General features: G+C 51.6%; 1 protein-coding gene across 2 annotated transcripts in view; it reads left to right on the top strand.

Moving 5' to 3' along the window:
• The first annotated feature begins 288 nt into the window (after positions 1-288).
• Positions 289-27,410, top strand: part of LOC131586759 (carboxyl-terminal PDZ ligand of neuronal nitric oxide synthase protein-like) — a 31,074-nt gene continuing 3,952 nt past the window's right edge. The window contains exons 1-8 of one of the 2 annotated variants that reach the window (XM_058853941.1): positions 292-533; positions 4,209-4,280; positions 22,150-22,242; positions 22,842-22,900; positions 24,334-24,442; positions 24,712-24,853; positions 25,248-25,408; positions 26,395-26,562. In XM_058853941.1, the coding sequence (XP_058709924.1) occupies positions 429-533; positions 4,209-4,280; positions 22,150-22,242; positions 22,842-22,900; positions 24,334-24,442; positions 24,712-24,853; positions 25,248-25,408; positions 26,395-26,562 (909 nt within the window). In that variant the 5' untranslated portion in view covers positions 292-428. Of the gene's footprint in view, positions 534-4,208; positions 4,281-22,149; positions 22,243-22,841; positions 22,901-24,333; positions 24,443-24,711; positions 24,854-25,247; positions 25,409-26,394; positions 26,563-27,410 lie in introns of both variants that reach the window. The other variant, XM_058853943.1, reaches the window with a different exon arrangement.

The following is a 27,410-nucleotide window of genomic DNA, read 5'->3' as shown; positions in this document are numbered from 1 at the left end:
ACAGCCCTTGGAGATATTTGCACGGATTGATGAGATCCCCTCAGTCTTCTCCAGACTAACCAGGCCCAGCTCCCGCAGCGTCCCCCCACAAGCGAGATGCTCCAGGCCCCTCATCATCTTCTGTCCGTGCAGCGGAGCATCCCGCACGCTCCGGCCGGTGCCGGCGGTGGCTCCGCGGCGGGGCCGGGGCGGGGCGGCCGGGCAGGGCCGGGCGGCTCCCACCGCCCCCCGCATCACATGAGGGAACTTCGGGCCAATGGCGCCGCGGCGGGGCCGGGGCCCCGCTCGCTCCCGCGGACGCTCATTCAAAACGCGGCCGGGCTCGGGTGCCCGCAGCCCTGCACGGCGCCGGGGGCTCCGCGGGGCGGGCGCTGCCGGCCGCGATGCCCGGCGGGGCCGCGGGCTGAGGCGGCCGCCCGCCCGCCGCCATGCCGGTGAAGAACCGGTACAACCTGGTGGACGATGGCTGCGACTCCCGCGTCCCGCTGCACAACGAGGAGGCCTTTCAGCACGGCATCCACTTCCAGGCCAAGGTGAGCCCCGGGCGCGCTCCGCTCCGCAGCCCCTGGGCCGGGGGGCGCAGCCGGTGCCCCCCGCCTGTCGCAGCCCCGCGGCCCCCGCGCTCCGGGGCCTTGGCAGCGAGCCCCCGGGAGGTTCCCCCTCCTTGGCTGTTCCACAGAGGGCCCCGGGGTCTCTGCGGGCTCGGGGTGCCCGCGGGCTGGGCTCCGGTGCTGTCCGGCAGCCCCCGGTGTGGCACCCGCGGGCCCATGGCCCCGTGGCCGGGCTCGCCGGGCCTCCCCAGCCCTGCCACGGTTATTCTTCAGCTCTGGAAGTGCCCCTGGGCCACGCTGAGGGAGTCTAAAGAAAACAGCAATCAATTATGAAAGCCGTACATTTAATTAGCACAATCAAACAGGTTCTTGCTCTTTTCCGAGTATTTTTGCAGCTGTGTAATCCTTAGACGCTGCCTTGTGAGCTTCATTTGGGAACTGCTCTGGAATGACCCCTCTTGACAGCACCGTGGATGCTGTCCCAGGTGCTCATCCCTGCCTGATCCAGTGCCTGTCCTGTCCCCCACCGGGCTGCCCTGTCCTGCCACGTCGGGGTGACAGCTCCCTATTCCCCTGGAAACCGGCAGACTGCTATGTGCTGCTCAAATAATAGTGCCTGACTCCAGCTGACCCTTTCCCTGCATGAAAAGCTGGACAGACAAGGTCTGCAGCCTTCAGGCATCAGAAAGAAATACTGATATTGTCAGAAATCCCGTATTGATCGTGAAGAACAGCCTGGCAGCACAGCAGCACTCTCAGAAAGTGACTCCATTGGAATTGGCACGCTGTAGACAGCATGGGGAATGGGTTTATAATTCAGCTGACAAGAAGAATTGCATTTTGCTGGAGCAACTCACAGGCTCCCTTCCCCTCTTTGCAGGTGGCCTAACACAGATTAGAAATGGAATTCACGCCTGCTGTCTCCTGAGCTGGAAAGAAGGGGCATATACATTCCAATAAAGCTTTGAAATACGGATTTTGTGCCTCTTGGTTTTCCTGCTGAAAGAGCTGTAAGATTTAAGCAGGATACAGGATGAATCTGAATAGACAGCTAATCATGTATTTTAAAAAATCTATCTTCCTTAGGGAAGAAAACATTTAATCTGTGATTTCTCTATTTAAATTAACATTTGCTCTGCTGCAGACTGTGCAGAGGAGAAGAAAAATTCTTAATTTGGTTTCTAAAAGATGAGAAGCAACTGTACCTTTAACTGAGTGAAACCGGCTTTTCAGATTGACAGCTCCAGGCATCCAGAGCTAGTGAGTGGATAACACCCTGTTAGGATGTGTGGGTCTGGGATGGGGTTTGCATTACCTTAGTAACATGCCTGCTCAGTTCTGCTTTACAGTCTGTCTCTTCCAATTATGCTGCTCATTGTGGGCACATCAGTCAGCTGCGACGCTGACAATGACAAGGCTGCAGCTGGCTGCAGGTGTCTCACACCAGGCAATCTTACTGACCACACTCACTCTCTAATCTCCACATTCCAAACTGCCTTCCTTCCCCTATAATCTTCAGGAGGTCAGTGCTGGGAGCTGCTTGTTTGGGCAGAGCTTTGTGTGCTGTTTCATGAGTTTCATGGCACTGTGTGGGAGCACAGGTACCCAAACTCTGCAGCCAGAGTTTGAAAGAATCTCCTCTAGCTCAGCACTCCCAGCTATCCTGTTGCCCCAATAAATTTGTCATTAGGAGCATGGCCTGCTCCCCACTGCAGCTCTGCTGCTGGCAGACAAAAGGCCAGCCAGCTGCAAGGAGCTCATCTGGATTAGCAGTGACTGCCCTGACCAGCGGGGCAGGGAAGGAGATCTGCACACCAAAGAGGCCACAGAGCACTGAAATACAGCTCTGCCCTCCCCAGCAGCCCGAGGGAAGCCCTGGCTCTGCTGCTCCCCTCCCTGCTGCCCTCAAGCTCTCGTGCTCTGAGCTTGGCTCTCCTGTGGTTTACCAAAGGCTATAGATGAACTTAACTGCTCTTAAAAATGCCATTTTGCAAAGGCATTTACAGAAGCAGCAGCAAAGCCAGATGACCTTTCAGATTGCTTGTGGTGTTTATTTCAAGGCAGGAGAAAAAGCAGTAAATACTGAGCCAGGAGAGCTCATCTCTGAAAGCCTTTTTAAGCAGACATTTTACAAGATAAAACCCATTGCAATCTGCAAGTAGTACAGTGGAGAAATAAATCCAGGACTGTCTTACTAACAGCAATACCTATGGGGCTATTCTGGGGAATTATTTTGTCTCCGTTCATATATATAATATCACCCTGAATATTTGCAGGGGCCTCCTGATTAACTGCTCCTTTTCCTCTCCACAAGGGAACAATTTCCAAAAAACCAAAATTTTGTAACCACACACTAAAATCCAGACACAGTTCATGAACCAAATGCTCCTGGGAGGGTCACTAAACTCTGTGAACTGCCCTCAGTCCCCACCACTAACAGCAGAGCTGGGCTGTGTTACCCCAAGGGACCTGATGGACCCCTCCAGCACCAAATCCAGCCCCTGTCCTCAGCTGCCAGGGCCACTCCCAGCACATGCTGTCATCTCCCTCTCACTCAGTGACATCCTCCCTGTCCTCACCAGCATGCCCTGGACGTGCAGGTCTTCCCTGAGAGCTGAGCCACGGCACCTTACAGCGTCAGCAGCCTTTGCTCCCCACGCGGTGTGACTGTCCAGGACACCGCGTTTTCCTCATTCCCGAGGCTGAGCTGGCAGCTTTGTGCCTCCTCCCCTGGGCAGTGCAGGGCACTCCTGTGCAGCTGTGCCACGTGTGCCGTCCCTGGTGCCACCAGGCAGCAGCTGCTGCCTCCTGCCAACAGGTGCACGAGCAGGTTCTGCTTTGGCACACGAGGGGAGAGTACAGGCAGCACAGGAGGGAGAAATGCCAGCAGCGGGAAGCTGCCCGTGGCTGTTCCATGATAACCTGTGGAACGTGTGCAGTGTGCTGCCATGCTGTTCAGGAGAACAGGCAGCTCCAGGAGGCTGTAGCTGTGGTGCAGGGGGAGAGGTGGAGGTGATGGGAACCTGCCATCTGCCTTGTCTCAGACCCCAGTAAGAGACCCTGCTAATATCACTGGCACAGACACTGGAATGCAGACACTCAGTCCTGTGGTTAGGACTGCAGCTCCCCTAAGCAGGGTTGTAGGACACAGATTTGGGTGGGTTTACCAGGATTCTGCAGACAGCTGAGCTGGTCCAACCAAGCAGGTACAGCAGTATGCAGAGGTCTGGGTGGTCCAGACTAAAAACTTAAGCTAGAATCACAAGGCTTTCCCAGGAAAGGTGTTTGTTGCACATCCTGGCAGCTTTACAGCTCTTATGTGCTTTTAGTTTTGAGCAGGTGTAGTAAGGAGGAACAAAGGATAGAGAGTCCCAGTTTCAGACACATGGGATCATGACTCAATTAGCAGCAGACATCGCCCTGCAAAGCACTGGTAAAGGCACATCCAGAACCTGAATGAGGTCAGAGCCTCACACCCAACCTCAGAAATCCCCAACTTGATAACATTATCTGTAACAGATATTCCTATCCTGTCCTGGGTCAAAGGAATCCAAGCAAGGAGGGACTAAATAAATGAGAAATGCTGTCTGTTTTGAAGAAGCCCACACCATGAAGTTGTGCATTACTGCACAGACATCTCACTGTTGTGTCTTTCAGTACATCGGCAGCTTGGATGTCCCCAGGCCCAACAGCCGCGTGGAGATTGTGGCAGCCATGAGAAGGATCCGGGTAAGTTCAGAAGAGCTGAGCCCCACACTGAGTTGAAGGTTACACTCCCTGGAGTGACTTGGTTGCAATCTACTGTTCTGCATTCCCTCCAGCCCTTCCTATCTGGAGCTCAAATCTCAACCCAATCAGGTTTGCAACAAGCTTCTCCAGAAATTCCCAAGGCATCTTAGCATAGGCCCATGCTCTTTGCAAAGGGATCAGTTGTCAAAACCCAAACGCAACCCCCTCTCCTGTGCTGAACATTGGGCTTTTCCTTGAACCTAAGAGATTTATTTAGCCTGTTTGGAATTTTATGTGCATGAAAAATAAGCTGGACACAATATGCTCCACAAAAGCACTTGAGTTCATTGACAGTTCCAAGTATATTGTGTTCTGTATTGAAATATCAGTGCCCTGACAGGTATGATTGATGTAAATCTCATCTGACTAGACTATGGATTCTGCTGTTCCTAGAATAATTTGCTGCTTTCCCCATGCTCCAATACAGTTTTACAGTTCCTGTTTCTCATCACTAAGCCTGCTCTCTTCCTGCTCTGCCCCTTTATTCTGCAGAGCAGCCTGTGAATGGTCCCCAGATTTAGCTGTGATTAGCAGGGTTGGGTGGCTTACATCTGCTTCGAGTATAACCAGTTCAAGTGCATCTCCCCCAAAAGGCAGTGCAGCTGTTGTGTCTGGCTGAAGTTTTGCAGGGGTCTTAATTCTGAGGCTCTTCATATGTCTCACATCAGCTGAAGCAAGTTTGAGAATCTTCCATTTAAAGCTTTGAAGGGATTATCCTATTTCCCCCCCCCTTCCCCCACAGTGTTTAACCATCTAATTTTCCTTTAGAATAGTGCTTTTTAAACTTAGCCTGTAACTGGCTGGGGAGCTGATGTATTCATCTCCAGCCAAGCTTAGAAATGACATTCCCTCCCTTTGCCTGCTCAAACTATTAGCACAGCTCTTGCTCAGAACACAGTGCAGCAGCAGTCTAAATTGCCTGGTTATTTATGGAACAGGTGAATATCTGTAGGAAGTAAAAGCAATAGGTGAAGACTACCAGGGCAGCTTGGGTGGTGGCATAATTATTGGCAATTTTTCATCTGAATCAATATTTATCATCAGATTTGACACAGCACTTCTGCTGATCTCTGACACCCTTGTAAGAAAAAGCAAACAGTATTTTAATACCACTTAAAATAAAGTGTCACACCTGCTTTTGCCACAGTGGTACCTAGCTCAGAGCTTTGGCAGTGCAATAGCGTGCTTGAGGACCACAAGAAACATGTGAAAAACCCATTCTGCATTCCTGGGTGCTGTCACTTCATCTTGTCACACAGGATTTTTTAAGTAGGCATCCAGTAATCTATACTGAGTTTTTAATCTTGGAAGCCTATTCCAAAAAGGGAGGGCTTCCCTTTTCATGTGCACATTGTACAGCAGGATCTTATTCAGACACTTCCTGGCTGCTGAGCGGAAGATGCTCCTCTATTGAAGATAGTTAATTGGCACTGATCCTTAATTAGAGCATAAAGAATGAACTGGGAGGTCTTTGAAGAGAATTCTAGTGCACAGAGTACCCAACCTAGGAACTGAGGCAAGATGGGGGTTATTTATGTAGCGTTCATTTGCATGCAGAGGCCTTGTCTGTACTAGAGTTTTTTCCCATGGACTCTCAGCAGCACCAGTTACAACTGGGAGGAAACAGTGGAAGAAGCTCTTGGGGGAAATGAGTATTTTGCTCCTATGTTATTATGAGTAGTAGTGGCTGTTTTTGCAGTGCAAGAGTGAGTAAGGTCCCACATCCCTGCCAAGTGTTGGCAGGGGCATGTCGTGGTGAAGCTTTCATCCTTTGTGCACTCCAGTGTTCCACTGGAATTCTCCACTGGAGCAGAAGAATAAAGTCCTGCAGTACAAGCCCCAGCACAGCAGTCCCTGTGCTGCTCCCTGTGCCATGGGAGGAGGTGGGAGCCATCCTGGTGCTGATGCAGCCGGCCCACGGCTCAGGAGGGCTCTTACTCACAGCTTCTGCTACTCCAGAGCGAGCAGGGAGGAGGATGAGGAGTCACAGCTCTCTTTTCCAGGCTCTGTCAGAGCTGGTTACTCTGGTTACTCATCAGTAAATTGATACAAGCGCCAAAACTGCCTTGGGGGAAAAGTCTTCAGCTGCCGAGGACTCCAAATGTCCTGAGAGGCTCATAAGGAAAGCAGCAACAGCAGGTGACGAGTCTGCTCCTTGGCATGTTCTGTGTTATGTACTGGGCTCTTTTACCAGTTACACATGAATCATAGCACGGATTCTGGATCAGTGGGATTCTCCATGCATAAGCAGAACAGTCTGCCTGCAGACTTCAGGACATTACTCCCAGGGAGCCTCAAATAACAACTTTTAGTATTAGCCTGCTAAAAACGTGACCTGCTCTTCAGCAGTAGGTATTTGAGGTACAGTCTCTTAGTAAAGCTTAAATCCATATTCTGGGCTGAATGGATGCTTGTAGAATTGCTAGCAATACTCCATTAGTCACACATTAGATCCCATTTCATAACAGACTGGAAAGCCTTGTCTCATCATGTTCTATGCTTCTACTGGAGAGAATGCAAATGCAGTAGGTAGAACAGGGAAGCTGCTGTTCTTAGCTTTCCATTATGCAGAGCTAGACAACTGTAAGTTTGCTAATCCTCCCAGTGGATTATTAGCTGCCTACAGCTGCCATGTTGTTATTATATGATCAGAGTTCAAGCTAATCCCTCTACCTCTTGCCCTGGCAGGGAAGGTGATGAAATGAGTTTGCAGCTTGGATAAATACACTGTACCCTGACAGGCACAGCAAGGGCCTGCTTAGGAAAGTCCAATTCATCACACAGCTCCAAGCACCCTGGGCAGGTGTTCCCCCACCTCCCAGGGAGCAGCATCTGCTGCCTGCAGCTGCCCAAGGCCATCCAGGTCTGGGTGTCTGGCAGCTCCTGTGCTCCGTCAGCGTTCTGGTGGAGCTGGCTTTCTGCTGGAGCACATCCCTCTGCAGGTATTGGAGCCTTCTCAGCACTCCAGGGAGTCTATGTACAAATCAAGATCTTTCCTCCTCACAATTCAAGCAGTAGCTAATGTGAAGATGGGTTTTGTAAAACACAAAGCACTTCCTTGAAGCTGCTGAGGTTGCTTGGAAAATGTTAGCCTGGGAGACCAGGGAATGGATGGCTTCAAGTGCAGGGTTAACATCACCACATGTCCTGCATGTATTCCCCAGAGCCAGCACTGGCCAGAGCAGAAAGTCAGCTGTTCCCTTCCCAGAGCACCTCTACCCTGAGTCCAGCTGAGCAGGCCTAGTGACATGCTGCTGTTTTGAGTGGTGAGTTGTACAAGGGCACAGCAGGGCTAAGTGACAAAGCCTGTCATCCCCACAGACAGCCTGCTGCCAGCAATTCTCCAGGACACTTGGTTTATCTACCTTTGAGGCACAGAATCAGTTTCCCTGGAATTTGCACTTCAGAATCTCTGGAGCCTACAAATTTCAGTTCTGTTTGGAAGGTTTAGCTTGGACCTAAGCAGGTATTGACACTCAGAAAGGAGCCAGATGTTCGATTATTTAATCATTCCATAAGGGAACAGCCAACTGGGTTTGTGCCCATCCAAACACCAGGATGAGCAAACAGGAGGCAGGCATCCAGAGTAATGTGTCTTCTGTTACCTCCACATTTCTTGGGCTTAATTTAATTGAAAAGCCTTTTTCCCCAGAGGCCAGTGTGCCAGAGAAACAGAAACATTTATAAATCTTGACGCAGGATACACGAGAAGTGCCTGAGCTCTCCTTGGAGCGAGAACTGGGTTCTCACTTCAGCCTCCCTCTTATCCTGATCATTCGTGCTGCATCTCTGAGCAGAGCCTCAGCACTTTGCAGTACTGCACACAGTATTCGGGTGAGGAAGTGCAATCCAGCCACACCGTAAATCAGACTGACTGCCAAGTATCAACTGGTAGTGTTGAAGTGTGACATGACAGCAATTTAAATCAGGATGAGTAAGTTGCAAATTTGTGAAGCAGAGGCACAGGGACAGCTGCAGAGAACCTGCCTCTGCACACCAGAGCTCCCAGTCCCAGAGCTGGGCTGGCTCACACAGCACCTTGCACTTAAAGCCCTGCCAGGCTGTAAATTCCAGCAGTTCAGGAGCAAATACGGGTGTGATTTATCTGCTCTTCCTACAGAAGGAGAGGAAACGAGGTGGACAGCTGGCAGAGGGCAGGGAGACTGCCTTCAGCCCTCTCAGTTTAATTTATTACTGTGTGATGGTTTCAGAGGTAGAGATGTTTCATGGGCTCGTCCATGAGATTGTTCTAGAACACAGTTCCCTCAGTTTTCCCAGGCAGGCAGCTTTCTCACTACAGTTCACCTAGAAAACTGCTGCATGGATTCCTCTGACATATTCTGCCTATAAGCCCTTCCTGTGTTATTAAGCTCAGAGCTATGTTTTCCTGCCAGTTTCATGTTAATCTGAGCTGGAGTTGTGATCAGAACTAATAAAAGAGAGAAGCTGAACTCCCAGCTGATGGGTTGCTTGGTTAGTCTCTGCAGCCTTTCCCTCTACAATGAAGTTATTTGGTCAGCTGTAGCTGAGGCACAGACTCAAACGTGGGAGTGCAAACTGCTGGAGCACTTGCCCTGGGGTACAGACCTCTGTAGCTGCACGCCAGGAGCTGTTGTTGTTGGGTGGGAGTTTGTTCTGCTGCAGTTCCTGGAGGGTTTTCCCTTTCAGCCTCTTTGGAAGAGCATCCAAATGCTCAGCTAATGATAGCCCCGGGCTGTGACAGACAACAATCCTAGTATCTTAAAATATTTCAGCAGCCTCAGACTGCTGGGGTGGACCTTTCTTTAGTTCTCAGAACACCATGCACCTTCCTTTCATTTACAGGAAGGTGCAGGAGAAACAGATGACAGTTCTGACAAGGTTAGAGTATGAAACACAGGCATCTCTTCCTCCTTCTCCCCCACACTAGGAAGACATTGTATTCACCCCAGAGTGTGCTCCAAGAGAGCATCATTTTCTAGGATACCTTCCCTGCATCTCTGGAGAACCATGTTTACCCTGCTAAGTGTTAGACACAGCCTATGGCCCCCAGGAGAGAGCTGTGGTTATAGGCAGCCAAACCAATACACACAAGCATGTACAAACTTGCTCTGGCACCTTCTGCACAATGTCTGGTGTCAGTTCTGATTCTTCTCCAATGCAGAGGTCTAAGAAAGGCTCCTGCAGCTTTACACAGGCACTACGTGATCATCCCACAGGGCTGCTCAGCTCCAGGTCCCAGAAACACCAGTTACCCTCAGGGTCCCATCCATGAGACCAGGCATCTGAACCAGTTTAAGGTTCCTACCACACAAGATTAAGCTAATTGGGTTTACCTTTCCAGGCCCTGGCAAAATACAGCAAGTGTTTTCAGGATAGTAATTAAATGTTAATTGCAGCTAAGTTTAGCCCTAATGCCTCATTAGTTTGTTTTCCTCTGTTTGTTGCATCTACAGCAGAGTCTCCTGCACAGGGATGGGGATCAGGCTGGGCTTCCCAGGAGGCTGGAGTCCCACCATGTGCTCTGAGGGTCTCTGAGCCTTGCCAGAAAACTCTTACCTGCTCCTACCCAGGGCAGGCAGTACCAAAACGACCACATTCAATGCACAGCTCTACTGAAAAGCATTTTACTGCTCCACATTGCAAATAGCCCCCAGGTTTGGTTCCCACTGACTGTTTCCTGGTCTTCAGGAAGATAAAGGATGACAGTGATGCCACCTTACCTCAAGGGATGGCAGACACCCTATGGGTCTTACCTGCATGCAGCACAGGATGCTGAAGGAGGTGAGCCCTCTGGCAGAATGTCTGGCAAGAATCCATTTCCCCAGGTAAAACAAGTGGCTTCAGCTTGGGACTGCAGGAGCTGCAGCCTCCCAGGCACTGCTCCTCACCTTGCTCCCATCCCACCTCCAGGCAGGGCTTCCCAGTCTGCCCTGCAGCACCAAAACACCAGGTGAGATGTCCCTGAGATCCCTTGCCATGAAGGCCCCAGGAAGGGAAAGGCTGGCTTGGGAAGGGTGGGTGATGCAGGTACAGCTCCTTAGGCCTCTCTGCATGTGTCCTCTGGTCCACAGTCACCTTGGCAGCCTCTGGTGTGCTCATGCACATGCTGCTTTCCCAGCCTTACAAAAGATGAATTTAAAATGTGGAAGCTGGCTTTCTAGAATAATTGAGTCTGCCTTGTCTCAGACAAACCCAAGCTTGTTTCACCCATTTTCTGCTGTTGGTATTATCTTAAAACAAAGGGAAGAAGCTCTTAATGAGCTGTTTCTGCAGTGGCATCATGCACAGTGTTTCTAGGCAGCATTGTGTGACTGTAGTGGAGAACTGACTGCTCGGCTTGTGTGTCTTGAGTGGGAGGAGAGGAAAAAACACCTCTGAGATTACACAAGAATCCAACCTTCTGCTCACTGCTTAGGGGGGTGTCTCACCATGCAATGGAGCTGCCCCACTGACTTAGAAACTCCTGCAGATTTCCACCCTGCTCATCTCCAACCCTAAATCACCTCTGGACTTCCTGCCACAGAATAATTAATTACCTTCTGTCACTTAACCTCTGAGCTGAAACGAGTGGGGACTGGTCAAGCTGTGGATAGAGGCCACTGTGCCAGAAGACAGCCGAGAGCTTTTTCAGTAGCCACGTGCTATGACCCAGTTTTTGAGGAGTGGCCGGTGACTAGAGATGCTTCACTTCTTCCACCCTGCTCAGAGTGCACGGAGCAGGGTTGATAACAGATGGGTGGAGGGATCAGTCAGTGAAATGTGTCATCTCCAGGCAACAGCGACCTTTAGTGCCTTCCCCAGAGCCCTCAGAACTCCATTGCTTCTCCAGCGAGGGGGTGGAACCAGTCAGGCACATTAATTCTGTTTTGCATAAGAGTCATGGTGGATTGGAGTTTAGTTGAAGGCTAATAAAAGCAGCATTTAAATGGATAAAAGCTAAATTTAAATGTTAGTGCTAAATAGAATAAGACAGAGCTTTTTGTCTGATGCTGAATCTTGGCAATGAAGCAGGTACCTTTTAATTGTAAAATAAAGTGGCTTTAACAGTATTATCATTATATTACTGAAGCATTTAATTTTACTAGCTAAAATATCACCGTATGAGATCTCTGCAAAGCTTTTATCTAGTTTGAAATAAAGAGACTTTTTCACCAATTATGTTACTGGTTGTAGACTATTACAGAGATGAAATATAATGGCTTTCAAATTACATTCTGGTGAAGAACACTCAGCCACTACTCAAAGCTGCTTCTTTGTTGGTGCCTGAAAAAATGTAATTGAGAAGGTAACCAGAGTGTAGAGAGAGCATTGGATTGGTTACAAGGAGCTGCCTAAATCTGAGTGACAGCTGCAGGGGCACAGAGCTGGGGCTGCACGTGGGGTGGAGCAGAGACCCTCCTTGTGCAGCCAAACAAGTGCAGGGGTGGATTTCCACCAGAGCAGGCTGATGTGTTTCAGGAACAAAACAGAATAGCCCATGGAGATACAAACACTTAAATCTGTCCCATGAGTTTCTCTCTGTGCAAAGAAAAACCTGAAAAAACATCAGCCTGTGGCTAAAGTGTAATCCTCATACTTTGACTGAGTCTCTGGTTCTCAGGCTGGGTCTGTGCTGGACACAGGGGGAAGGCCAGACCCAGGGCACAGCAGTGGCTGCCCCTGTCGATGTTGTCTTGATTTTGTCACGTGCAAGGGCCCTTTGTACTTCATTGATCAGTGTTCTGAGGAGAGGGACCCTGAGGGACTGTGACCACAAAGCCAAATTCAGCCCAGTAAAATAAGATTTGCTAACAATAGCTTTGTTCTATGCTTGCTTTCTTCAATCTGCTTTTGTTCTGTAGTAAATGAGGCCTGAAGGCAGACAGAATCTGTGCTACTTTACATAGCACTTTGACAAGATACTTCATGTTTTGACCAAATAACAATGTGATAAATCTATAGCATAAAAGTCTTGAATGGGTCCCTGGAAGGAAGGATGCTTTGATGAGGGAGCAGGGATTTTTTTAAAGGCATTATGGAATGGTTTCTTTCTTTCTTTCTTTCCTGCAGCAGTGATTAGACATTATTTAAATGTCCTTTCCCTGGACCAGATGGGTTACTTGGATTAATTGGCAGCCGCCTGACAGCTTTCAGGACACCTGAGTCACTTCCCACTTCCTCCATCCTTCTGTCACTGCTCCTGCAGAGATCCTGCCTGGGTAGATCTGCTGGAGGGCTGGATGTGGCCCTGTGCACTGAGGGAGTATCCCAGGCCAGGGTCCCAAATCACCCTGCTCCCTGCACAGCCAGGTCCAATGTACTCCCTGGAATCCCACCAAACCCTCTGAGCTCCAGGCTTCTCTTACTAAAAATCAAATTATTTGTGTCAGATGAAGAAGAGCAGAGGGACATGTTCAAGCCAGGTGCAATGTGGTGGAGGATGAGGCAGTCATAGCTGCTTCAGGAGGGTGTAAAGCACACGGGTGCTCTTCAGGCTCAAATGCCACCTGCCACCTGTGGAGTGTCCTTTACCTGCTGCTGAGCCACACATGGCTCATTGGAGCACTAAAGGTTCAGTGATCCCCAGCACCATGGACCTGCTCAGTCCTGCTGCAGCCTGTGCTCCTGCTGTTAATGATTACAGGGCATAAACTTCCATCTCAGGCACATTTTCTTATTTTCATGTTGTTGCTCCCCCAGGGCAATGCTGGGCTCCTGCTTGTCTTGCTTCCTTGAATCCCAGCTGGTGGCAGGAGCTGGGGCAGGGGACTCTGGGGTTAATCACTGACCTGTGTGTGAGCAGCATTGTTGTCCACAGCTTCACACCTCCTGCTGACACCACTGCAAGCCCAGGGACACAGGGAACAGCACTGGGGAGAGAGAGGAGCCTGTGATGTTCTGGTACAGTTTTGGTGACAAGACCTCAGTGACAATAAATACTGAGAGAATAAAACCCTTTTTCCATAATTTCCATATCTAAATCCAGGCTTTTTTCTCATCATGATTCACTAATCTCAGTAGCTCCCCTGAGGCTAATAGAGTCCTTGAACTGCTTAATATTCTGGAGTTCTGGAAATGACACAATTAGACTTGAATTTTCTTTCTCTTACAGTAGCAGTCTTGTTTCCAAATTTGAGTGAAGTTTCATGGACAATTTGAGGAGAACCTAGAGACCTTCCTTTAACTTTAGGAACTGCAGTTTTATTAGCACTCAATAATTCCTAACCAAGGCCCACTTGGAGAGAAGCAGCGTGGGAGCTGTGCCTGGCTCTGCTCAGGGCTGCACATCTGGGTAATGCTCAGGCCAGCCTGGCAGGAGAGGGGTGAGCTCCCTTCTGTCTTCACTTCTGCTCCAGGAATGCACATTCCCAGGAGTTTGTGGGCAGATTGCAAAAGACATTTGTGCCACTGAGATTCTGATGTCAATGTGAATTAGGAATTAGGAGCTCTCCTAGCATTGCATCTGAGCATTGGGCCCGACTGCTGATTTTCCTAAGGAAGCAGGATCTGTCAGTACTGCATGCCAAGCCTTTACCAGCAGACCTGACACACAGCCCTGTGGCCCTGTGCTGCTGACCCCCTCCAAGCTCAATGGCCTGTTCCTGGCTGGAATTGCTGCACTGTTGCTGCTCACAGATGCAAACACATCCTTTCAGTGCGGCGCCTGCAGGTCGACTGTAAGTCACTGGGTTGTCTGTAAGAAATGTTTTCTCAAGTGGAACTGCTGGAGATCGATAGAATTAACAGCTACACAGAAAAAGTCTCCTTGTCTGGCAATAAAGCAGATTATTTCTGTCCCTGAGTGTCTCAAACCAATACGTAGCAAGGCTGTTCATGGGAGTTGCTGGCACTGAGGTGGAGAAAGGTTCAGCTGCACCCAGGGCTTGAGCTAACAAAGAGTTCATTGCCCTGCAGGAGAGCAAAGATGAATTGCACCTAGCAAAGGAGTCCTGAAGCCTGGTCTGCACACAGCAGCACACTCAGCATTCCCCCATTGTCATGCTGGTCTAGTTTGTAATCAAGTGCTGGTTCTGAATGCAAATGGAGATCAAGCCTCCGTTCTAGCTTGGATTCTGCTTGCTGAAAGATAAAGGTGCCAAGTCCAGCTTCCTGACTCTGCTGTGGATATGCAAAGAAAATGCTAATTTCCCTACTAGATGGCTAGGAGAAATGGCAAGACACAGAGCTGGAGGACAGAACCCGAGATGCACATGGGGTGTGATATCCAGGAATAGTCTGGAAGCCAGGGAATGTTTCCTCCCTGCAGCATTTACACAGAGCAGGTGTTAGTCATGCAGATGTAGCTTCTCCAGATTCTCAACAGCAAACTAGATTCTCCTTCTCCTTTGGATAAGTATCCACCCTGGGAGGACATGCTGAGCACCCTGAAGTCACTGAGGCTTTCAGGAGGAGGCTGCAGAGCAGCAGTGCTGGAAATGGAGAGCCCCAGGAGGTCACGCCTGGCCCTCTTGGGAGCTGGGGCTGGGTTGGTTTGGTTATCAGGCTGAACACGTGGGCACTTCTCTGCCTCTCCTTCTGAACCTCCCCTGCCTGCCCCAGGTCTCAGGAGCACGGACACTCCGTCCCTGCACTCAGAGCATGGCTCCCAGCCTGCTCTGGCTGCCTTCATCTCCGACTGCCATCCCCCTTCCCTTGGACTACCTGCACTAAAATAGCATCCTTACATAAACACAAAGTCTTGCATTATTTAGAGGCCTAAAATCCCAGTACCTGCCTTTGTCAGAGCCTTGGCATGGCAGTGGGATTAGGTTTTCTCCCCATCTGTGTACCATGCTGGTGAGTCCCTGCCAGGACCCTCAGTAAGGCCCTGCCCCACACTCTGCAGTGGTGGGCTCTGCCTGGCCCCCATGGCTGCAAACTGCTCGTGGGCTGAACAAGGCTCTGCTCTCCTGAAGAACAGCATCACAAACACACCTCTGAAAAGCCACAGAAGAACAAAATTTGCTTTCTATTCTCTCTCCAAACAAGCCATAAACACCAACTCAGAGAGACAGAGTAAAGCAGCCCTGTTACTCACCCCTGCTCCATCTCTCCCTCCTGTTTCTGAGGACACCAGCTCCTCTTTTCCCCCTCTGCACAGCCTAGCCAAAATACCAGCAAATGAGCCAGGAGCATCTGCCCTGCCATGGCCTGTCAGGCTCATGGAGAGGGGTGGGTAGGGACTGAAAGTACAACAGGAATTTTGGAGCAGGCAGCAGAAGTCCTCAGTTGCCTCCTGCTCCTGTCTGTACAAGCAGTATCTGGTGGCCTGGCCCTGCCAGTGAGGTGCTGGATAGCTGTCACTTGGCAGGGGCTGGCTGTAACCAGAACAACTGAATGAATGAAGTAGAAAATGAATATCCTTGCTTTGTGAGTGAGAAACACACACAGAAAATACTCTATTACCTTCCCACAGCCATGCAGGGGGTCTGAGGCTTTTTTATGGAGCTCTGAGCTTGCTGCAGAGTCCTGGCTCCTGCTCTTCAGAGCTTTGTTTGAACATTGATGGACAAGGTCTAAAGCAATCCAATCTCCTAACTTGCCTCTTGTCCTACATACCAGCCTGGAGGGCAGCTAGGATATGAAACATGCACTAAACCAGGCCCTTCTCTGCAGGGCCTTGTGACACAGATGTTTGTAGGGAAATAAGGAATTACTTGAAGATATTGCAGTGTATAATTGCAGTTTCACTTCTCAGGGGTTATTTCAGGTGAATCTGACCTGCTTCTAATGAAATTAGCACTTTTTATCTGCAGTAACCTAGCAGCTTTTTCAGGTAGGGACATTTTCATGCTCCTGTTGGGCTGGGGTCCCGAGACACTACTTCATTACTGATGCTAATTAATCATCCAAGGCACTGCAGATGGAAAAGGTAATTTGTTTTCTCCTGCAAAGTGAATAGAGGTAGGGAGGAAAAGAAAACCCAACTTCCCCATGAGCTGGGTTTGGCCTGCCCTGGCAAGACAAGGATTGAAGGGCCGTGTGTGGGAAAGCTCCCTATTAAACCTGGGGACAGCAGGGAGCTCCTGGAAGTGACAGACACACAATGGTGCTTTTGTCAGAGAGGCACCAAGGGCCAGATGATGTCACCTTGCACTGGGCTGTGAGGCTGCTTGTGCCTCTCAGGATGGAGCTCAGCAGTATTGCACTATCTCTTCCACAGGGAGGAGGCAATGAAAAGGCTGCTTTTGTCCCACCCTTTCTTAAAAGCAGGGGAAGAAGCTTTGTTCCAGGACACTGTGGTTTTTCAGAGGTGGAAAAGACTAATTAAAGAACCACTCCTAGCCCTGGGCTCCCACCAGCTCCCATCACCTGCAGGAGCCCCACTCAAGCTGTGGGTGTAATTCTGTTTCCTCCTTTTGACTGGCACAGAGAAATATCTGAACTCCACAGAACGCCACATCCTTTGCCATGTCACCTTAAGGTGGAAAGATTGAGTTATCCTTAAGGGCTGTTTGAGACTTCAGTAGTCAGGGACCTCCAAAGGATAAGATCTGTTGAAAATGAGGAGAAGGGGGATGAAGAGGAAGGCCTGTATTACTATGTCCATCAGAATGCTTTCAAACTGGATTCCCCAGATGTCAAAGGAGCCCTGGACAAAATGCAGTTCTTTCTCTTTCTTCCCCTTACATGATCAGCCTCCAGCTGCTGCAGCCAGGGCAGCATCCTCACAGCCTCTGCCCAAGGTCAGCCTTTGGGATGGACTGGGGCCACGTTTCCTTGCTGCCCTTCCAGGGACTCCCAGAAACTCAGCAGGGCCATGATAGCACCTCAGCCCCTTCAGCTCAGTGTGTGGGGAGTGGTCTGTGGCTTCTACTGAGAGTTTGCTGGATGGTGGAAGGAGCTCATTTAAATGAGAAAAAAAAGACTTTGAGTACATTGCCAGCATTCTCTTTGCCTATTGTACTCCCTTTTCGGTTTCTGCTTTCCAGTGAGCAGTTTTATGTTTCCAAGGATCATAAATTCTCATTTTTCCACTGGGCAGGAGGTGCACTCCTGGTCTCCACTGCTTCCTGCGCGGCTTTTGTGTCCGTGTTGCCCAGCTACTGCAGCGCAGGCTCAGGCTATGCCCGGCCGCATTCCGAGCAGCCCGGCAGTGTGTGCCCCGGCGGGCACCGGCTTCACAGCATCCCCATCGCTGCCCGGCAGTGTGTGTCCCCGGCGGGCACCGGGTTCAGCATCCCCATCGCTGCCCGGCAGTGTGTGCCCCGGCGGGCACCGGGTTCACAGCATCCCCATCGCTGCCCGGCAGTGTGTGCCCCGGCGGGCACCGGGTTCAGCATCCCTATCGCTGCCCGGCAGTGTGTGCCCCGGCGGGCACCGGGTTCAGCATCCCCATCGCAGCCCGGCAGTGTGTGTCCCGGCGGGCACCGGGTTCAGCATCCCCATCGCTCACACTTCCCAGCGCCACAAAGGGAACCCCTAACCCAGAGCCACAGGGAGGCTGCGCTGGCCGGGGCTGGCAGTGACCCGGGGAAGGTGGGATGTGATGCTGGAGGGGAGATCAGAGGCTGGACAGCGGAGCAGCCTCAGCGGTCCCAGGTGTGGGAATGGACACCGCAGCTCCAGGGCAGCGCTCGGCTCAGCCCCTCTGGCTGGGAGACCTCCCGAGTTCTCCGTAGCAGCAGTTCCAAGGGCAGCACTCCAAGCGTGGGTAGTTCAAACAGCAGCCGAGATAACACCCTGTCCTCACCCGTGTAGGTCAGCTGGTTTGAAATTAATTACATTCCTGAGCTGGAAATACTTGGATTCATCATGGCTTTAAATCCTAAAATGGGACTTGTATAATACCAGACGCTGCAGAGGGAAGGGAAGGGAAGGGAAGGGAAGGGAAGGGAAGGGAAGGGAAGGGAAGGGAAGGGAAGGGAAGGGAAGGGAAGGGAAGGGAAGGGAAGGGAAGGGAAGGGAAGGGAAGGGAAGGGAAGGGAAGGGAAGGGAAGGGAAGGGAAGGGAAGGGAAGGGAAGGGAAGGGAAGGGAAGGGAAGGGAAGGGAAGGGAAGGGAAGGGAAGGGAAGGGAAGGGAAGGGAAGGGAAGGGAAGGGAAGGGAAGGGAAGGGAAGGGAAGGGAAGGGAAGGGAAGGGAAGGGAAGGGAAGGGAAGGATGCTTCCCCTCTTGCTGGGGTGCAGCCATGTGTCAGTGGGAGCAGGGACTGGGGTCCTGCTGGGGCAGCACTGCCCGGAGCCGGTTAGTCAGGGGGCAGAGCCCAGCTCATTCCCAGCTCCTCATTGCCATGCTCCCAGTGTCTGTCTGGAAGGCGAGGTTGGGGAAGGGGCTGGGAAGGGCTATTGTTGGGGGTTGTTTATGGACACATAGATCCTGCAGCCTGCCAGGCTGGGATGGGCCAAGGGGAGGCCAGGGCAGGACAGCAGGCTGAGGGCTGCCTGGAGAATTTACAGCCACAGGAAGAAGTCACTGGTTTCCAAGCCTGTGGCATCTTCCTATGGGCATGCAAACAAGTACATACCCAGCTGTGGCTGTGGGCACTGACGTACTCCAGCTTCAAAAACCTGCAGAGCCTCTGCTTTGATTTCCCTTAATACAACCAAAACCACCATTTGAACCATGTCCAGGAGCATGTTCTGGCCTTGCTGCTCCTTGTTAATGAAGAAGATGCATTTTTTGGAAGCAGAGACTGCCTCCAAGACCTGCAAACTCTCTATTTTATGACAGTTTTAATTTGCATAATGAAGGCCCTGATACCTTCAGTAATTAATCACATTAAGAATTGCTTCCTTGAATAACTCTATTCATGCAGGTTGTTCCTAGTGCTGGAAACCGCACATGATTTCCAATGTGCATTAGCCCAAGTTTCATCAGCAGATGGAAGCTGGTAACTGCATGTGTAATTTATATCTGCTTGGGTGGAATTATCCAATGAAATATGCATCACACAGCACCATTAACATTTCTAGTCATACAGTCTTTAGCTCATGGGTAAGTTAATATTACATACCAGCAGTGTGTGGGATCATATGAAAGGCAAAGACTTGAACACAGGGATTTAAGAGCAGAAGTGGAAAGTATTCCAGGTCAAACACAGCAGATATATAGAATTAATGACACTGCTAAAATAAATGAAATTAATTACCCTTTTTTGACCTGCATTTTTTTATAAAATGTCCCGTCTTGTCTCCATAGTTAAGAAAGCTGCCAGGCTGCTGTATCACCACTTGTAGGGGCAACTCCAGATCCTTTAGCATCCAGAAAGCTTTTCCTCATAGGACAGCACAAACAACAGGAGAATAACGATTGAATCATGGATGGCAGCAGAGAGAAATGTTGCTGTGGGTTTGGATTTGTCAGTAACCTTGACAAATCTGGGGGAAAAAACCCCATCAATTCAGTAGTAAGAAAATCAGTGACTAGACTGCTGTGACAGCAGTGACAGGTCAGCCTGGAGCCTGGATGGAGGTTGGGTTATGCATGAACATTGTACAGGAGAAAGTCAGCTGTCTCAGAGTGCCTTTTTCCATGTGCTTTCCTGTCCTTACATAAATCATAGTTCATTAAAATACTGATTCCTGCTTGATAGGAAGCAATGAAATGAGTGAGAGCTGTGTTCTATCTGCCTCTTCTGTGGAGAGATGGGGAGAGAGTCCAAGCCAAGCTGGTGCCATGTGAGTGTGGGGCTGTGCCCTCCTCTCGGGGCACGGTGCTCTCACCCAGCTGATGTTCCTGCTTCCTCTGCTGGGACATGGGACATCCTACAGCTTCTGCTGCTTGACAGTTCCACCCTTTAGAAAAGATTTGAGGGACCAATGTGTTTTAACTGCTTCCAGGCCAAGCTGCTTCTGGCCATGGCTGGGCTGTGCCTTGCCCGTGTGCTCCAACAAGGATGCAGCAGTGGCCACGGGCTCTGTGGAGAGAGGAGAGCAAACAAACTCCTTCCTCACTGAGGCCACTGTGGCCACATCCAGCTTGTGGTGCTGCACAGCTCTGCCTGCAGCTGAAGCCCTGTACATGTCCCAGCCAGGCTGGGGTGGTGCTGTGGGGGAGCTGGCTGGAGTTCCCCGGGTTTAGAGTCTTGCCATCACTCCTGGCAGCACCCACAGATTCACTGCTGCTGCTGCTGCTCCTGATTGTTCCTTTCTGTCCAAGAGAGAAAGAAAAAGCATCTCTGCAAAATCCAGGCTTGGACTTTGCTTAAAGCCTTTGAGTAAAGAGCCTTTTTTGAATGTAATTGCACCCCTGTTGCTACAATGGGAAAATACACTGTATTGCTCTTTCTTGGAAAGCTCAGCTAGTATTTTCCCAGCCATTTGTGTATAAAGAAAGATAAACAGCTCTTTAGCGGGAAGAACAGTCTATCCCGGGTTTATTGACATTCATGGAGCAGACAAGGACAAACAGTTTGGTGAGCACAGGGGAAGGGGAGCAGCTGGGCTGGAGGAGCTGGGCATGAGGGGTAGAGGGTGGGGAAGCCCTCTCAGGTGCTGAGCCTGGCGAGTCCATCTGCCTGGCCCCAGACCCGCAGGCGCTGCTGCATCCCCGTGGGCCCCCCGGCAGCCTGCAGGATGCACTCACCACCTCACCCTTCCTCTCACTCCTCCCCATAAATAAAAAAACGTGTATAGCTAATTTAGTTCCAGTTTCACACGCAATAGCACTATAGATAGATTTTAAAAGAGCTTGTCTGAAAGTAATAATTCATGGGGAGATCAAAAGGCTGTGGTTTAATCCGGGGTCTGTCTGATACCATAAACCTTGCAGAGTGCTAAGAATTCAATGAGCAGCATCAAAAGCCTGATAAACATGAAAGCCACCCAATTTTCTGTCGGTAAAGCTGGCGAGGCTCACAATGGGTGCTGAGGAGCGGGGAAGATGTGTATCTTCTCTGCAGAGCTTGGGTGACAGAGCCACACACAGTCCTCCAACTTCAGCATCCCAAAAGAGGTGCCTGGACTCCATTAACATCTCACGTGCTCCCTGCACATCCCTAACTGTATAAAGAAATCAGAGTTCTAATTAGATGTCTAATTACATGGCCTAGGTAGATTTCAGGCTGCTTTCCATTGCCTTTTCCTCCACATCCACAAATCAGAGTCTGCACTGATTTGCCAAAGCAACGTGACAAAGTGGTGGATTTCAAACAGGGACTGAAAAAAATATGGAGTATCAAAATGCTGTATTTGGAAGCTGAAAATGTTGCTTAAAATGGGAGCAGGAAGGATGAGTGCTGTAAACAAAGGTCCCCAGAGTAAAGGGCTCTGCCATGCTTCTAACTGTCAGCTAAAGCAACATTTAAAAGCCAGTGTTTAATTTTTAACACAAATGGAGGTGAGCTCAGGCTGCAGACACCTGCAGGGTTTTTCTCCAGAGATCCTGATCCCACAGAGGTTAATGTGATTATGCAAATGACTGAGGTATAATTGCGTTACTGCCGCCCATCTGGCCCTCCCTGCAGCTCCTGAGTGATTTTGTATTCCCCGTGCAGCGCAGTGCTGACACACAAGGGCACCAGAGATGTCACTGCTTGGTGTTTGCTGCAGGTGCCACCTCCCTGTCAGACCTCTGGAGCAGAGTCCTGCTGGACAGGCATGGCCAATGCATCAGGAAAGCTCTTCCCAGATCCAAATTAACAGTCTGGATGTAGTCCAGAGGATTGAGCTCCACTTGTCCTCTCCCAAGGGATGCTCCTGACAAAGCCAGGATCCTGCCTGGCATCCCAGCTACTGCACCAAGTCCTGCCCAAAATGGTTTTTTCTCAGCAGAATTAAACAAATTTCCACCTCCCTCAGCAGTTGGGATTAAACCAAAACCTGACATTTTCATGTTAGACCCTGACTACCACACACTGTCCCAGATACCCCCAGTACTCTCTTAAACTTGTTTTTTTCTTCCCACCAGTACGAATTCAAAGCCAAGAACATTAAGAAGAAGAAGGTGAACATCATCGTGTCCGTGGACGGGGTGAAGGTGATCCTGCGCAAGAAGCAGAAGGTGAGGCTGCTCTGGCCCAGGGATAGTCACTCTTCTAATCAAAACCGGCCTTTTCTTGAAATACACCCAGAATTTGCATAAGAAAATACTCCAATTTCCATACAACTAATAACAAAACCTTGCTGGAAAGAGAGTGGGAATATTACATTGTAGGAAGAGGATTTTTTTCTATCAAAAAAATATATCTCTCAGGAGATACTGGTTCTTTTTCTTGCTAATCCCAGAAGGCTTTTTCCAGGCTGCCTGGTCTGAGCACCCCTCAGCTCTTTGCCCAACTGTCCTTTCCACCAAGTCACTGAATCCAGATCTCCTGAGCCCCAGCTCCAAGCCTTCTTCCCCAAATCGTGTAACTCTTCTGCATATTTGATGTTATAAATTAATCCTGGGGACCATTTTCAGCCCTGAAGGCTGTGATCAGATATGATAAACGACCAAAAAAATCTATTTTTATCTGAGATACTGTTGAAACAGCCGTGGCTCATCTGGTCACACTGCAGCCTGGATTGTGGCTTGGGACAAAAGCATTGCTCCCCAGGTTTCCTGCCCTTCAGTTTGGTGGAGTTTCACCTGATTTACTGTAATATTGTCTCTGCTTACAGAGAAAGGAGTGGACCTGGGACGAGAGTAAGATGGTGGTGATGCACGATCCCGTGTACAGGTACATGGCAGGGGATTCAACCAGGGAGGGCCAGCCAGCCCTGGGGGATCCGTGCCCTTCCTCCCACCTGCTGAGACCCTTCCACCAAGGCTTTCCAAAGGACCATCTAAAATTAACGAGGGTACAAAGTTACTGCTGCTGGAGAATCCTTTTCATACATTTTTGAGAGCAAGATGGACTGATCTCGCTTTGAAGCTGGCTCTGCTTTGAACAGGGTTAGACTGAGTGACCCTGGAGATGCTTCAGCCTGGATTACTCTCTGATTCTGCCTCTGAAGACAGGCTTCCTATGGTTTTCCTTCAGAGCATGGCTCTCCCTGTGCTTCTGAAGCAGGGCCTTACTCTAAGGTGTAAGTGCTCACTTGGAATTAACCCTTGCAGACATGGCAAGAAAGCACTGACTATCCATAGCACCTTCCATGGGATATTGAAGTATTCCAGAAACCACAAGCCCCACCCAGAGGTTTCCACTGAGCATAAACTTGTGCTCAGGAGCTCCTGGGGACAAGAAGCGACCCCAGTGATGGTGCATGGCCTGAGGACAGGTTAAGAACACAGGGTGCTCCAGGCTGTTAGATCTGCAAAGTGAATTATTGTACCAGGAGCACTGAGCCCACAGCCCCGAGAACTGGGATCTCCAACATTGGTTTTTGGGATCAGAGCCCGTAGTGAGGAGATAAGGAACAGAGGATATGCTGATGCATTATCTGGGCCCTCTTCTCACCTCTGGCTTTCTTTAAAGATTACTACAAGATGTGGTACATTGGCAGTAACTGCTCTAATTGAAAGTCCAACACCCAAAAAATTCCAGTTACAGAAAGAGCAGAAGAAAAAAAAAATTTCAAGAACCCCTTTGGTTTCTTCTCTCTTAAGAGCCAAGCTCACTAGTCACATTTTCACCTAATTAAATCAAACATATAAAAATCTTCAAAAAGGTTTTGCAGTACAAAGAGGAGAGGCTGAGCAGCAGAGAGAGGAATCCTCTGAGTGCACTCAGCATCCCTGGGAGAGGCTTTTGTGCTGTGCCACCTGCCCACTGCCGAGGAGGGGCCCTCAGGGTCCTGAAGGGCAGGGACAGTCAGCACCATGCAGGCGGTTCTGCCTCGCTGCAGCCTGGGCAGGGGTTAATTGCTGGGGCTAAAAATAGCCACTCACTTTCCAAGACTATAGATTTTTTCGCTTTCCCACAGGATCTTTAAAAAGCTTTTGCCTACTTCAGAAAGCAGAAGATTTTCCATCAAGCCTGGAATGCTCTCTAAATCCATCACCTCCTGCCTTGAAAATTGCAGGAGGGGCCATGCATCAGCACTGCCTCGTTCCTCCAATCCTGGGGGCTGCAAACCAGCCCATCCTGGGGACACACAGGAGCGGAGGTGGTCTGGAGGGCAGACACTCCCCATGGTGTTTAATTCCCTTTGTCTCTCTCCCACCTAGAATTTTCTACGTCTCCCATGACTCGCAAGACCTGAAAATATTCAGTTACATCGCAAGGGATGGTGCAAACAACTCCTTCAGGTGCAACGTCTTCAAATCCAAGAAGAAGGTAGGATGCTCCTGGGGATGCACCCAGGAGGGTCAGAGGGTGCAGATCCCTGGGGAGCGAGCGAGGCAGCGCCAGTGCTGGGTGTCCCCAAAACAACGCAGCTGGTGCTTGTTCCCTCCTGGGCAGCGGCACATTCCACTGGGGGTAGGAGCAGGCAGATGCAGAGTGGGGAAGCGGGGGCAGTGCTGGAGCCCAGCCCAGGAGGAGATGCAGCAGTGCGGGTGGGAAGCGGGGAAGGCTCGCGGCTGAGAGCGAGGTTTGCCCCGCAGAGCCAGGCCATGCGCGTGGTGCGCACCGTGGGACAAGCCTTCGAGGTGTGCCACAAGCTGAGCCTGCAGCACGCCCTGCAGAACGCCGACGGACAGGCCGACGGTGCCAGCGACAAATCGGCCGAGGAGCAGCCGCTGGAAGGTGACTCGTGGCTCCCGAGGGACGTGGGCACGCCCCTCCCTAAGGCAGCGGTGCGGGGATGCTTTGGGGTGGGGACACCGAGGTGGCATCTCACGGGTGAGAGGTTTGGGTCCCTCCGGATGGGAGCATGGGGAATCTGCCCTGCCTGCCCACTCCTACTGAGCACGGGGGGGGGCAGGCTGAGACCCCTCATCCAGCAAGCTGAGGGTCTGCAGCCTCTCAGCCAAGCCATTCCTTCCCTCCTGACCCTTCACAGCATGCTGAGACTTGGAGCAAGTCCTGGCCCTTGTCTCTGAGCTCCCCCCAGCTCCCAGCCCTGCGCGGGGCCCCGGCTCTTCCTGCAGTCCTGAGCAGGGAAGGAAGGCTCAGATTCATGTGTCCATCTTGTTTGAAGTTCACCAGATAAAGGGCTCTAAGATCACGGATGTGGACGAGGTTGGCATCGATAGTGGTGGCATCTGTGTGTCCGAAAGGGGACCCAGAGAGCTGCCAGGTGCCAGAGGGGACTTCAGCATGCTGAAACCTGGGCAAGCCTCAAAGGAAAAGAACGGCCAGGTAATGGGGGCTGGGCTGGAGGATGGTTTGAGTGCTCTGCTGCTGCTGAGGGTCCTCTGCTCAGGGTCACTGTATGGCTTGATTTGGAGGTGCTTTCATGGAGACCCCATTGCAGCCCTCCCTCCTGGCTCCCTGCTCAGGCCAGGCTGTTCAGCTCCCAGTTGACTTGCATTGTCCAGTGGGGTGGGGGCTGTGGCGCATGGCTGAGCAGGCTTCACACACCACCCAGGGTGAATTTCTGTGCCCTCAGTGCTGCTCTGCAGCAGTTGCTTTTTTGACTGTCCTGGCAGCAATCCCTGGCTCTCCTCATGCTGCAGGCCCAGGGAGCAACGTCCCCAGGAGGCTCAGCCCTGGCAGCGCAGGCACCCGGGGCACGTTCAGCTCGAGCAGCAGTTCCACCTTAATGAATGGGTGCTCCAGAGAGCTCTGGGAGCATTTCCCGGAGGCCTGAATGGCATCGCTTGAGCTCACACAACAGTAATGCTCACAGGGCCTGGCTGGAAACAGCTGCAGTGACATGCACTCCATGGGATTCGTTTGCGTGCCTGGAAAGGCTGGGCTTTCCTGCACATTCCTTCGGGCACTGCCCAAGCAGGGGAGGGCAGGAGCAGGAAGGGCAGTGGCCGCAGGCACTGGCAAATGCTCCAGGCACCAGGACACCACCCAGCCTGGGCAGCCACAGCACGGAAAGGTGGTGAAATGGTTGGGTCACTCCCTGCTGTCTCCTCCCTGGGAGACCCGGGGACCTGCCCTCCCCAGACACAGCCCAGGCAGCTCTGCCAGCTCTCTGGGAGGAGCCTCTCTCAAACACTGTCCTGGGATCCCACAGATGCACAGAGCTGACAGCCCAGGGCTGCCCCTCAGCACCTCGGTGCCCCAAGCAGGGGGCTCCTCTGCTGTGCTGGGGTCAGTGCCGTGGGGAACCAAACTCCAAATCCCAGCCTGAGCTGGTCAATCCGCTCACCTGCCCATTTCTTTGTGCCCAGGATGCCGAAAACTGCTCCCTCCACCTGGCCAGCTCCCAGCAGCTGCTCAGCCCGAGCAGCCCCTGCTCCTCAGCCTCCATCACCCCGCTGGCCTCCCAGCACTGCCTCCAGCTGCTCCAGCAGCAGCTCCTCCAGCAGCAGCAGCAGACGCAGGTGGCTGTGGCCCAGGTACACGTCCTGCCCTCCCCTCAGGCAGCACCAGCCCTTCTCCTCCCCCTGCTCCAGCGTCCAGCCAGGCTAGGCCGACAGCAGGGCAGGTGGGAGCGGGCCGGGGCCCTGGCAGCAGTGTTGGCAGCATTCCCGGTCGCACAGCTCTCAGCAGAGTTCGCAGCATCGCTTGCAGCCTTAGCTCGCAGCATTGCTTTCAGCGCCACGTGCAGCATCGCTTGCAGCACAGCTGAGCTCCCCCAGACACGGAGCTGGCTGCTCACACAGCCCCAGGCTGCTCTAGGAGTGTTGCAGGGTCCGGTAGAGCCCCCGACTCCCGTTTCACCCCATATCATCCCGTTCTTGGAAACCATCCCACCCCCAGTCCAGCATCAGAGCGGGGAGCCCTGTGCCTCCCGGCTGGGCACCTCCCCTACGCGTTTCTCGTTACCGGGGGGGCAGCAGGACACCCCCAAACCCCCGGGATGCCGCCGCATCCCCGCCCGCGGCTGGACCGGCTCGGGGGGGCCGGGGGGGTGGCGCGGCGGGGCCGGCAGGGGGCGCTGTGGCCCCGCCGGTACCGGGAGCTCCGGGAATGCTCCGGGAATGCTCCGGGAATGCTCCTCCCGTCCCGCAGCGCCCGGCCCCGCAGCATCCCGTCCCCAATCGTCCCATCTGCATCATCCCGTTCCCGATCATCCCATCTGCATCATCCCGTTCCCAATCATCCCATCTGCATCATCCCGTCCCCAATCGTCCCATCTGCATCATCCCGTCCCCAATCGTCCCATCTGCATCATCCCGCCCGCAGCATCCCGTTCCCGATCATCCCATCTGCATCATCCCGTTCCCGATCATCCCATCTGCAT

Source organism: Poecile atricapillus, chromosome 20, assembly GCF_030490865.1.
Source record: "Poecile atricapillus isolate bPoeAtr1 chromosome 20, bPoeAtr1.hap1, whole genome shotgun sequence".
Lineage (NCBI taxonomy): Eukaryota > Metazoa > Chordata > Aves > Passeriformes > Paridae > Poecile > Poecile atricapillus.
Note: the sequence above shows the minus strand (reverse complement) of the source record. Positions and strands in the feature narration are given on the sequence as shown.